Genomic DNA, 12084 nt, shown 5'->3' with positions numbered 1-12084 from the left:
CCCTTGGCCCCGGCCCGGACACCCCGCTCCCCGCCGTGGCTGGGCTCACCCCGGTGCTGTGTCTGCGCAGGTTCCTCGCCTCCAAGGAGCAGTTCCATGCCTACCTGCGGGCCAGGGGCGAGCCCGGCGGGCAGGCGGGTGGCGAGGAGGAGGAGGAAGAAGAGGAGGTCGAGGAGAAGAAGGATGTTGGCAGCTGCCAGAGCGAGCCCCCCGCCAAACGGGTGAGGTCGGAGGACCCCGGTCAGGATGGAGAAGGCCGAGAGGATGCTGGAGCGGAGGAGAAGGAGCCCACGGAGCGGAAGCGGGCCCGGGGGCAGAACAAGAGCAGGCCGTGTATGAAACCCAACCACTATGAACAGAGCAGGCTGTGCCCGTCCGTAACACAGGTAGGGAGTGGGGGCCCTGCTCTGTGCTCCTCTGGGGAATTTGGGACCCTTGTGGGCCCTTCCTGCTCAAGGGCTGCATTTATTTTGAAGTCTAGGAAAGCACATTGAAGATAGAGCTGCACCCGGGGCAAACTCCCGTCACCGGGGGAGCGGTGGGCGCTCAGAGTGGTTCTGGCCCCTCTCTCACCCCTTGGCTGGAGGGTACCGGTGTGCCCGGGCAGGCAAGCGGGGGGCAGAGGTTTTAACCTCCTCTTTATTGTTTTAAGGGGTGCGCAGAAAAGTGCTACTTTGGCGCACGGTGCCGCTTCCTTCACGACGTTGGCGAGTACATGGCCTCGAAGCCGCCTGACCTGGGGCGCAGCTGCGTGCTCTTCGAAACCTTCGGCAAGTGCATTTACGGCGTCACTTGCCGCTTTGCCCAGGCCCACCTCGGGGATGGCTACCAGAACGTTGTCAACACGGACCTCGCCAAGCAGTGGGAAGGGAAGTCACTGGTGAGGAACAACCTCTCCAAAGACCTCCAGCACCAGCTGCGCAAGAGGAAGTTTAACTTCAGGAAGGCTGAGGAGTATCTCTGTGGTCTGGCCAAGCCCCACGGTGATGGCGGAAAGGGAGGCAAAGCCCCAGGGCGCTCTGCAGAGGAGCAAGAGGAGTCCAACTGTACAACCCCCCAGGATGGCCTGGGAGACAGCCCCCAATGTCCTGTGCTACCGGAGCAGGGAGAAGATCCCAAACCAGACGCTTTGCAGAGTCCTGGCCTCCCAGGGGGCGAGGAGGCTTCCTCCACCAAAACAGTGGGTCCGGTGACAGACGAAGACGTTGTAAAGCTGCGGTCGTGTGAGAAGAAGAAGGTGAGAGTTTGGTCGAGGGCTGCCGTCTCTTGTGTACCTGTGAAGTGGTTGAGATTGTGCTTGGGAAGACAGAAGAGACCTCTTAGCTGGGTGAGAGGCAGGCAGAGGACAGAGCTGCCTGGGGACCGCGTTACTGTCATGAGGGGAAGGATGCAGGAAGGTGAGCTCTTGGGGCTGTGGTGGTGTTCTTGGAGGGGTGAGAACCAAGAGAAGCTGCAGCCCTTGCATGTGAAGGAGGGTAGGGGCTGAGCTGTCAGTGGGTGGGAATGATCTGCAAGGAGAGCCAAGGCTGGGGTTGGTTGGTTTGCATGGTGCTCTCCTGGGGTGAGAGCATTGCTTCCTTCTCCTCTTCATCACCTCCTCCCTCGCAGCCGTTAGTCAGTCTGTCTAGCCTCTGTGTCTGTAACTGCTTGGATTTTTCTCCAAGCTGAGCAGTGAAAACAAATGGTTCTGATTCTTTTATCCAAATGATATGTTCTCAGGGAATAGTTGAGGTTCTTGAACAAAATGGTGATTTCCTGGATTTCCCACTGAGTTTTACCTAAGACAAGTGATAAAATTTCTGACTGGAATATCTTCCTGTTTAACCACTGCTGGCTCGGCCTCGCTAACATGCTTCTCCATCCTTCTTGTTTTCCAGTTGGAAATCCAAGGCAAGCTCTACTTGGCTCCACTGACCACGGTGGGTAGATAATTCTGTCCTTGTGTCAAAATCTGACATCGCCACATTAGGAACAGAGCAAATCCCCTGACAAACCATTTCTCTGCTGCCTCTTTCAGTGTGGTAACCTCCCTTTCCGAAGGATATGCAAGCGCTTCGGGGCAGACGTCACCTGTGGAGAGATGGCTGTGTGCACAAACCTGCTTCAGGGCCAGTCCTCTGAGTGGGCTCTCCTCAAACGGCATCATACTGAAGATATTTTTGGGGTGCAGGTGAGTGCTATCATGTTGATAACCAAACAAATGATAACTCACTTCTGAGGAGAAAAGGTGCTCCTTGAACTCAGGTAACCTGTCCCCCTTTGGCAGCTGGAGGGGGCGTTTCCAGACACGATGACCAAATGTGCAGAGCTCCTCAACCAGACAATTGAAGTGGACTTTGTAGACATCAATGTTGGGTGTCCCATTGACCTGGTCTACAAGAAGGTAAGATGTTCTGCAGCGTGTTGGGCTTCCTTTGATAGGTGCTTGTCTTTTGCCTTATCCCCTGCTACCTGATCTCCTCCTGCCAGTCTGATCCAGAGCTCCCAGTTTGTTTATGGGCACTAGACTTTAGCAAGAAGGTGAATAAGCTGTTCAAAGAGCAGGGCATGGTCAGCTGTCTCTGCCTGGCAGCAGGCAGAAGTTGAAAGGGAAAAGGGCTGTTGTGTTTTTTGTTTGTTTTGTTGTTGTTGTTGTTGTTGTTGAAGAATTTTCTCTCTTGGAGCCTTTCTCCAAGCCTTGAGATGCTCCGAGTCTTACCTGTGTTCCCTGAGCAGAGGGCTGCTGTTGAGCAGCTCCAAGGAGGCTCTTTGCTGTGCAGTGAAGCAGAAAGTCTTGACTCTGCTGCTTTTTGTCTCCCAGGGAGGAGGCTGTGCTCTGATGACTCGGTCCAACAAGTTTGAACAGATCGTCAGAGGGATGAATTTGGTGAGTCAGAGCACCTGCTGGCAGCGGGAGATGAGCTGATGGAGCCAACTCCTGCCTGGGCCTGGCTTCACTCTCCCATTTCTGCAGGTGCTGGACGTCCCACTGACTGTGAAGATACGGACGGGGGTGCAAGAAAAGATTAATGTGGCTCATAAAATAATCCCCAAGATCCGAGAGTGGGGAGCATCCATGGTCACGGTACGGGGATACTTGCTGTGGTGTGAGATTGTTGGCTGGTGTCTGGGGAACTCTGCTTGTGTGTCAGCCTAGAGCATGACGTGGAGGTGACCTTAACCCTTCCGCACAGCTGAGTAGCTCTTTCAAATGCCTTTGACCAGCTGCCTACTACATTTTGGTGTTTTCTGCTAATAACAGAGAAAAATTCAGATGCAGGAAGCATTTTCCTAGGTGCTCCTGAGCCTTGTATCCATTATGAAGGGAGATGGTTCCTGCAGTGCTCTGGAAAAGAGCCCAATAAGCCTTGTTATAGCAGGGCTGGAGAAGCGATGGGGCCATCTCATTCACACGGGGCTGAGTAGTTCCTGCCCACAGTGAATATTCCCTTTCAGTGTGAACAGTCACTTCTTGCTCTGGCTTGCAAATAGCCAAAATATTCCTCAGAATGCACCCAGCTCTGCTAACCACTTCCACAGCCTGGTAGCCACAGGGAGCCCTTACCTCAGCCCGCTGCCATTGCCTCTGTAGAAGCACGTTCCCCTGGCACTCCTGTTCTGCCCTGTCTCCTCTGGGGCATTCCGTGAGGTCTTACTACAACTTTTTTCCTCAGCTTCACGGCCGATCCAGGGAGCAGCGGTACACGAGGGGTGCTGACTGGGACTACATAGCTGAGTGTGCTAAAATAGCAAGCCCCATGCCTCTTTTTGGTAGGTGTTTCTGTTGTTTTTGTCACGTGGGCTGAAAGTGCTGCATGTTTGATTTGGAATATCTTAAAAAAATGAAAAACGGGCTCCCAAGGACATTCAGCCTGAGGGAGAGGTTGGAGTACTGCTGCTGCTGAGATGATGGAGGGAGTTACCAGCAGCTCTCGTGCAGCGCAGATCTGCTTGTGTGCTTGGGGCTGGGCATGACAAGCACTGAGTGGAGTAGGAGCAGAAGGGACGGGCAGGACACAGAACACTTTGTCTTTAGCAGGTGCTTTCTCTCTTGGGCACCGTGGCACAGACAGTCCCAGCTAAACTGTCAGGGTAGGAGTTGAGAGTGGAGGAGAAGGTTCTCCTTTTCTTTGTAAGGGGAGCGTTAATCAGAAACATCCCTGGGAGTCTGAACATGAGCCCCAGAACCTCCTTGGACAATCTGGCTTTTGGATCCTGTGTCCATTTTGAATTTTATCCCATGCCTGGATTAACTCATTTTGACTTGCCCTCGTGTATCACTTTGACCTCTGCCTTCTCCCTTCTGGACAGGAAATGGTGATATTTTGTCTTATGAAGATGCTAATCGAGCCATGCAGATGGGTGTTTCAGGAATTATGATTGCAAGGCAAGTGCGTGTGTGTCCCCTTTGCTTCTGAGCTCCGTCAGTGCAAGAGTAAAAAAAGAATTTAAAAACCGCTAAACAAAGCCAAAACATGAGAAGTTTCCTCTTGCTGAAACTACCCTTTGAGACTTGGTAAAATCTGTTTGTGTCTGTGGGAACTAACAGCAGCTTCCTACTGAAATTGGAAAAAAAAAAATTAAAGCAGCATTGGCTGACAAATAAGTGCTGGAAAGTCTTTTAAATAAGTTGGCATCTTCAGAAGCATCAATCGTGGGAATAACTGCACATTTTTTTTTGGCTACAGGGGGGCACTCATCAAGCCGTGGCTTTTCACTGAAATTAAGGAACAGAGACACTGGGATATCTCCTCCAGTGAGAGATTTGATATCCTCAAAGACTTCACCAACTATGGCCTTGAGCACTGGGGGTCAGATACTCAGGGAGTGGAGAAGACCAGGAAGTTCCTGCTGGAATGGCTCTCGTTCCTGTGCAGGTAATTCTCCCTGGCTGAGAGGGTCTTTAATGCACCGAGCCTGGAGCCTTTGAACAACAGCACACGCTGCCGTTGCATTTTATTCCAGGTATATCCCAGTTGGCTTACTAGAACACCTACCTCAGAAAATTAATGAGCGGCCACCTTACTACATGGGGAGAGACTATCTGGAGACGCTGATGGCAAGCCAAAATGTGGATGATTGGATTAAAATAAGGTAATAAAGCATTGAACTTCATTGGAATTGCTCAGAAGGGACATTGCAGAGCCTCACAAAATCACTGTGCCTGCAGGCATTCTCTGGAGAGGGGGTGATGACTCTTTCCCATCAGTTTAAGAGGTTGTAGGGGTTAACCAGTACTTTGAGGTTTTAACGGAGTTTGGAGTTGCCATAAAGAGCTCTCTCAATCCCTGTAGCTGCTTCAGCAGGTCATCCAGTACCTGCTGCGAATCTGGAATAGGTGACCTCTCTCATGACACGCTGTTTGTCCCAGAACAGTCACAGGAACCGAGAGATGAGAGCGCAGCAATGGGGCGTCTCAGGCTTTTGGCACCGGATCCCTCCATGCTCTGCCCCGACAGTCCCACCCTGCCAGCCCCACCCAGACACCAGGCGGGCAGGCAGTCCCCGTCCCCAGGTTAGGAGAGCTGAGCATTTTCCCCATTTTTCATTTTTTGATTTCTGAGTTCATGCCACAAAGTGCAGGAAACTGTTTTTCCCCACACCTACGAGTCCTCAGGCACTGGCTTGAAATGACTTTGGAAGCTCAAAGTAAAAATATGAGCTGGAGCAGCCAGCTGCTATTTCCCGTCTCATGGAAACGGAGATTAGCAAAAATAGAGCACGGCTACAGCCTTTTCTGATTTTTCTAATCATCCATTTTGTTCGTACTGGGAACAGCTGCCTAAAACCATATTACAGGTACATCGAGTTTTGATCAGAATTTGTAAGTGCCATTTTTCAAGCAGAACCTGCCTGTGTTAGGCTGCACAAAACTTTGTAACCTGTGGCCTTTGCAGTGCCGTGTAACAGACATTTATAGCCATAAGAACTCAAAAATTTAAAGCAGTTTAGGTTTATTCATTAAAGCTCATGTGAAGGAGATGCAAACCAGAAGCGGGGTTTTCTGAGCGCTCTCCACTTCTGCTTTTGTGCTGTAGATCCAGGCTCTTGCGATGCAATTCTATGCCCTGCTGAGATATTCTCTCTCTGACATGCCTTACGGAAAGTTTTAGTGATGCTGTATTGAATCAGCATCCAGGAAATAAGTTAAACCTCCTTGACTATAAAGAAAATCACTCCGCACTGAGAACACAATGTGTGTTCCAAAGTGTGAAATAGTTGAAGTCTTAAGCTAGGATAAATCTGATCGCAATAGAACTGGCTTACATCATTTTAAGATCTGACCTTAATACTTTTTGGCACTAACAGGGTTTTGGCTCCACATAAGCACAGCGAGAGGTGGGGAGCTGCTTTTCAAAGGCTCGTGTTGATTTTAGGCATGTCATTGCCAGCAGCGAGGCTGGTATTCAGGTCACCAAACTCAGGAACCCATTTTGGCATCGTCTCTCGGTGACTCCCCAGCAAGAAGAGCATTGCCCTTATCTGGAGGCTGCGTCCCTGCAGCGCAGCGGTCAGGGTTAAATCTCAGCACCAGAGCTGGTTTTGTGCAGCAGTCCTAAATTTTTGGGAGGGTAAGGGCTTATTTGACACATCTGACTGCAGTCACCATCGCTGTAGGGTGATGGAGCCATGCAGCACCTGGGTACGGGTGGCTCTGTTGTACTGAACAAACCTCTCCTTGGGGTTTTTTTGTGGGTTTTTTTGTTTGATTTTGTTTGTTTTGATTTGGTTTGGTTTATTATTCTTCTCCTTTCTTCCAGTGAGCTGCTTCTGGGACCTGTACCTACCAGCTTCACCTTCCTGCCTAAACACAAGGCAAATTCCTACAGATAGGGCTGATGAGGCCCTTTCCCATGGCAGTGGGTCAAGAGGAGGCGTTAGGCTGGTGTGTGTCGAGGAGCGGGGTTGCTAAGCTGTGCTCTGAAATGAAATAAACTTTTATGTTTTTAGAAGCGAGGTTGCCTTCACACCCTCAATATCGGTCCCTGCCACAAGTTATGCAGCAGATGGTGCCTCACTAATAGAGAACAGTCTGTTTAATTAAGAGGATACAGTCCAGGAGAGATCTTTGACCTCCAGTTCACGGTGGGAGTTGTCCTGACTCCCCCACGCCACACACGGTTCACACAGCAGGAGCGAGAGGCCTCTGTTCCTACCAGGATGTCCTTGGTAGAGCTAAATCCTCCAAGTCTGAGGAGGGGATGTACTAACACGAACCCTGGGGTCCCGTAGAGCACAAACAGCCCCAGCATCTTGTTGTCAGACGTGCAGAATCTAGTACATTCTGGGAGCATGGAGTAGGGTGCACAATCTCCTCCTGGGATTCACACACGGGGGAAAACACTGACCCCTCTGAGGAGGGTCCAGAGCTGCTCGTTTCCTACGTGAGACGGAAAGACCTGAAGCACTGGGTGAGCAGCGCCAGGGGAGAGCATGTGGCTGAGTGACACGGCATGAGCTTCCCTCGTGCCCTCGAGGTCCTTTTTCCTGTCTCCATCACTCCAGGTAGAGCAGCGAACAGAATCACAGCCAGGAGACTCAAATGCATTTGCTGTGTGGCATGAGGAGGCTGTGGATGCACCTTGGACCCCACACAACTTCCCTGAAGGAACTTGTTCTTTTTCTCCATGAAAAACACTATTAAGAAAAAAAATTTCTACCCATGGCATCTGACAGGTGCCCGTAGGGGTGCCCAGGCCCTCTTAACCCTTTCCCTCCCCAGGTGGAACTGGGGTGGTTGCTGGGGGCAGGGCGTAACCATGGCAGCCCCAACATTCCGTCCGGGACACCCCTGGGAGACTTGGCAACCAACAGCCGCCACAAACCATGGAGCTGCCACCAGGGTGGTCGCTCGTGCGCGGCTCCTGCAACCCCCATGGCCCCTGGTTCCTGCGTCTCACGCAGCTCCCCCAAATCTTCTCCACCCAAGGTAGGCAGCGACCCCGACCCCGACCCCTGCAGCCCGGGGACGCTCTTGGGTCAAGAGCGGAGCTGAGCGCCGGCCATGGCTCCCGTCTCTCTTCCAGGCCCAGCCAACCTGTGCCCACTGCCCGGGCAGGAGCAGCCCTTCCCCGCAGCCTGGACACCCCCGGCGGGGGGGGCACCCCACGTCCCCCAGGACCCTCCAGCAGGTATGGCACCCCTCTCTGCCCCGGCACCCCGGCACCTTCAGCACCCCCGACCACGGGCATCCCGGCATCCCCATCACTGCCGTGTCCCCTCCCCAGGCAGTTTTCACAGGAGGGTTCGGCAAGCCCCGGCGAGCGTCCCTGCCCTCGCCTGGCTGATGTGTGCCCAGTACAGCCCACGGCCAGAGAATTTACCAGATACTTGGTGCCATCTCTCCCCCTTTCACCTCAGAGAAGCCAGTCTCCTCCCCGATTTGTGACCCCCTCCCTTTGGCACAGCAGCTCACCCCGCGGGCAGCGCCCCGGCCACGAGCTCCCCACGTGCCTGGCACAGAGCCGGGGGGTGTTGGGATGGGGGCTGGCTCGGTGGGTGCCCCCAGAGGGTGCCCCCGGCTCAGCACAGCTCCCTCTCCCCCACACAGGGATGCTGATGGCTCCGTGTGGCTGCTGCTTTGATCCCCGGGTCTACGGCTACGAGTGGACCAGCACACCACCACCGCCCACCTCCATCCCCGACTGCGGGAACATCGAGGGACTGTCGGCTCCCGTCAACACCGCCGGCACGGACACCACTGCGGGGACACCCCTGGGCACTGGCATCGCCCCAGGCAGCAACGTCCCCCCCAGCCCCGCTGCTGACCCCTACAGCCATGGACCTGGGGACGTGATGGACGACCTGGCTGTGACCGAGGAGATGCTGCAGCAAGAGGCCCTCAGGCTCCTCGGTTGCTCCCTGGACACGGTGGGGGTCAGCCAGAACGGGCCCAGCAGCAGCCTCACACCTGGGAACCCTGGGCACACCGGTGCAGCCGTCCCCCCCTGTGACTCCCCCTCTCTTGAGCTGCCCGACAAGCTGCTCAGCCTGGACTGCGGCATCCTCGACACCATCGACAGCGTCCTGGGCCTGGAGGACTTTCTGCTGGGGCTGGAGGCCCAGGAGCCGAGTGGGGATGTGGGGATGGAGCCGCCCCCATCCCAGCCGGCCGTGCCAGAGAAGCGGGGCAGGAAGAGGAGGCAGAGCGACCTGGCAGCACCCCCCAGCAAGCGCAGGGAGCTCGGAGACAGACCGGGGGGGCCAGAGGGGAAAAGAGACTTATGTGGGGAGCCAGGCAGTGGGCGACGAGGGTGGGGATGTTCATGTGTTTGGTGGGACGGAGGGTATTAGAATAACTTTGATGGGGTGTTCTTTGTTATTTATTGCAATTAAAGTCTCTTTTCTTCAAAACAAAACCTCTCTGTGTCTGTGTAGGAGGGGGAGGCAGCGCAGGGGCACCGTGAAACGGCACCCAAGGGTGCAAGAGCCCCGCTGAGCCCCAAATCACAGCCGGCCAGTCCCGAAGGGCACCCAGCCCCCCCCAGGGCCCAGGCACCCCCAGCGGGGCAGGCAATGGCGGGTGGGGGGACTCCTCCAGCCCCTTCCCCCGGACAAGCAGCCCTTTGGCGGGGCAGCCGGGACAGACGGCTCCCTGCAGGACTCACGGACACGGCCCCAAGCAGAAAGCAGCACGGAGCCCCCGGCACCAGCACAGACATTGCGGGGCCAGGGGGGCACGGGCACACACCCCAGCCAGGGCCCAAGGCCTTCGTCCTGACCACGCCAGCGTCCCCTCCCGCGGGGACAGGGCTCGCTGCAAAGCCCTTCCCGGCCTCGAGCCCTTCCCGCCCTCCCTCGCCTCCCGCCCCGCTCCGCAGCCCGGCATCGCCTCAGCGCCGCAGCAAAAGGGCCCCAAATCCCCCCAGGAACGGGCAGGGAGGAGCTGCCGGCCAGGCTGGGACCCTCCTCCCCTGGCCCGGCTGCACCCTGGGCTCACACGAGACCGGGACGGGGGCAAACTGGAAGCAGAACAAAATTACTAAGTCCCTGCACAAGGCCCAGAGCGCCTGGAAACTTCCTGTCTCTTCAGTGCCCCTTTCCCAGCCGAGCTCCACAGCCTGGGCCCAGCACGGGCCGCGGCGCCGGCGGGAAGCGGCCGCAGCTCCCCAGGCTGATCCAGCCGGTCCCTGGCAACTCCCGTGGCCACGTTATGGAGTCGTCGCGATTTAAAGTGAAATCAGCACCTGCACATTGGTTTTAGGGGTCAATAAAATATATTGGGGAGCGAAAGGGAGCCAAACAGCGCCGGGAGTGCCGGGGAATCTCTGCTCCACCAGGACACACACCTACACCCCGGAACGGAGTCCTGTGACCGGGCAGCGGCATGAATATTCATGAGGGGGTGCTCCCGGAGGGGTCTGCAAGTCCCCAACAGCTTTTCGGGGCTTTTCTGTCCCGGGCTTTTGCTCCCAGGGAATGTTCGCGGGCTTTCCACCGCGGGGAGCAGGGACGGCTCAGCACAGGGGTGCTGGTATCCACGGGCCAGACAGGGCTGGACATAACCGCATCTGGCCTGAGGGCGGCGGCCATTTTGGCTCCTTGTAACGGCTGATTTCAGCCACAACAACTATAGACATAATGCCTTATTTCTTATTTCTTTTAAACCTGAGCTTACATGCAAAGTGCAAAAACATTTAGAGCCATAACACTGTCTGACCACAACAAAGTTCAGTTACAATACAATCCGACATTAACACAATTCCTTTTGATATTTCATTTACTGGGTAATATATTTAACCAAAACTTGAGATTTGAATAACAAATATCATATAGTTTTTATTACACGGTGCAATTCCTTTTCCTCGGCAGCTCAGCGAGCAGGTCCCTGCTCAGCCGAGCCCCTTGTGCCCCCTCGCTCGACGCCTGACACAGGGCAGGTGCCTGCTCCCGAGCTCCTCCAAGGGGCTTCTGCAGCCCTGAGCAGCACTCGCCGGCTCCTGAGGCCTCACCTGCAGGTTGCCAGGGACTCTGCTAAGTACCTCCCCGAAGAAGTAACGTTTGCTCTCTCCAAACCCTCCGGAGCAGCTCTGCTGCCCTTTTCCCCTCCTTCCAGGGACCAGCTTCAGCTCAACAATCCTGTCATGGCTCTGGCCCAGACAGTCCCCTGCCACCCCATGTCCCACCAGCCCTTCTCCACTCCCTCCAAGCCAGTCTCGGGGGCATCTGTCCTGTTGGCTCCGCGAGTCCTTGTGACAAGAAGTTCTCCCCGCAGAGCTCAGGACTGTTCCAGCCCTGCTTGTCCCAGCAGGATGGGATTCCCAGCGGGTGTTACTGGGCAGTTGGCAGCTGCCACAAGGACCAGGCTCAGCGCTCCAGAGATTTCTCCCAGTGCCCGCAGAGGAACCGCGCAGCGCTGGCGTCCCGGCTGGGCGAGCGGCAGGAGACACCCACTGGGACATCTGCTTTGTTTTCCATCCCCGTCAGCCTCACCCCGAGGCTCCCAACCACGTCCTCGTCCTGGCTGACTGTCAGCCCTGCAGCATCACACCTCTCCCTGCCCTGCCTGCCCTGCCTGCCCCTCCTGCCCCACCTGCGCCCTCCATCCCAGCACTCCAGGTGTGGGGCTCCTGCCACCAAGTCCCCCTGATCCCAAGGCTGTCCCCGCTCTGGGCACGGACCAAGGCTTCCAGCCCAAGGCCCCTGCACCCACAGGCCCCTTTTAACCCTTTCCCTCCCCAGGTGGAACTGGGGTGGTTGCTGGGGGCGGGGCGTAACCATGGCAGCCCCAACATTCCGTCCGGGACACCCCTGGGAGACTTGGCAACCAACAGCCGCCACAAACCATGGAGCTGCCACCAGGGTGGTCGCTCGTGCGCGGCTCCTGCAACCCCCCATGGCCCCTGGTTCCTGCGTCTCACGCAGCTCCCCCAAATCTTCTCCACCCAAGGTAGGCAGCGACCCCGACCCCGACCCCTGCAGCCCGGGGATGCTCTTGGGTCAAGAGCGGAGCTGAGCGCCGGCCATGGCTCCCGTCTCTCTTCCAGGCCCAGCCAACCTGTGCCCACTGCCCGGGCAGGAGCAGCCCTTCCCCGCAGCCTGGACACCCCCGGCGGGGGGGGAAACCCACGTCCCCCAGGACTCTCCAGCAGGTATGGTACCCCT

The 12084-nt window shown here is 56.0% G+C and overlaps 2 protein-coding genes across 2 annotated transcripts; both read left to right on the top strand.

Annotated features, from left to right (window-relative positions):
- The first annotated feature begins 38 nt into the window (after window positions 1-38).
- DUS3L (dihydrouridine synthase 3 like) lies at window positions 39-6928 on the top strand. The gene is made up of 12 exons (XM_026865260.1): window positions 39-386; window positions 653-1237; window positions 1878-1919; window positions 2018-2170; window positions 2267-2383; window positions 2801-2866; window positions 2954-3064; window positions 3654-3750; window positions 4291-4366; window positions 4668-4856; window positions 4945-5073; window positions 6741-6928. Exons 1-12 carry the CDS (start codon window positions 336-338, stop codon window positions 6811-6813), a joined length of 1689 nt encoding a protein of 562 aa, XP_026721061.1. The 5' UTR covers window positions 39-335; the 3' UTR covers window positions 6814-6928.
- An 868-nt stretch (window positions 6929-7796) lies between these two features.
- Window positions 7797-10183, top strand: PRR22 (proline rich 22). Its single transcript, XM_026865158.1, has 4 exons — window positions 7797-7909; window positions 8007-8111; window positions 8531-9233; window positions 10027-10183. The coding sequence occupies exons 1-4, from the start codon at window positions 7807-7809 to the stop codon at window positions 10181-10183; spliced, it is 1068 nt and encodes a 355-aa protein (XP_026720959.1). The 5' UTR covers window positions 7797-7806.
- Window positions 10184-12084: the final 1901 nt, after the last annotated feature.

Source organism: Athene cunicularia (assembly GCF_003259725.1).
Source record: "Athene cunicularia isolate RWA chromosome 28 unlocalized genomic scaffold, athCun1 chr28_part2, whole genome shotgun sequence".
In the NCBI taxonomy this organism is placed as follows: Eukaryota; Metazoa; Chordata; class Aves; order Strigiformes; family Strigidae; genus Athene; species Athene cunicularia.
This window is presented reverse-complemented; position numbering and strand designations above follow the sequence as displayed.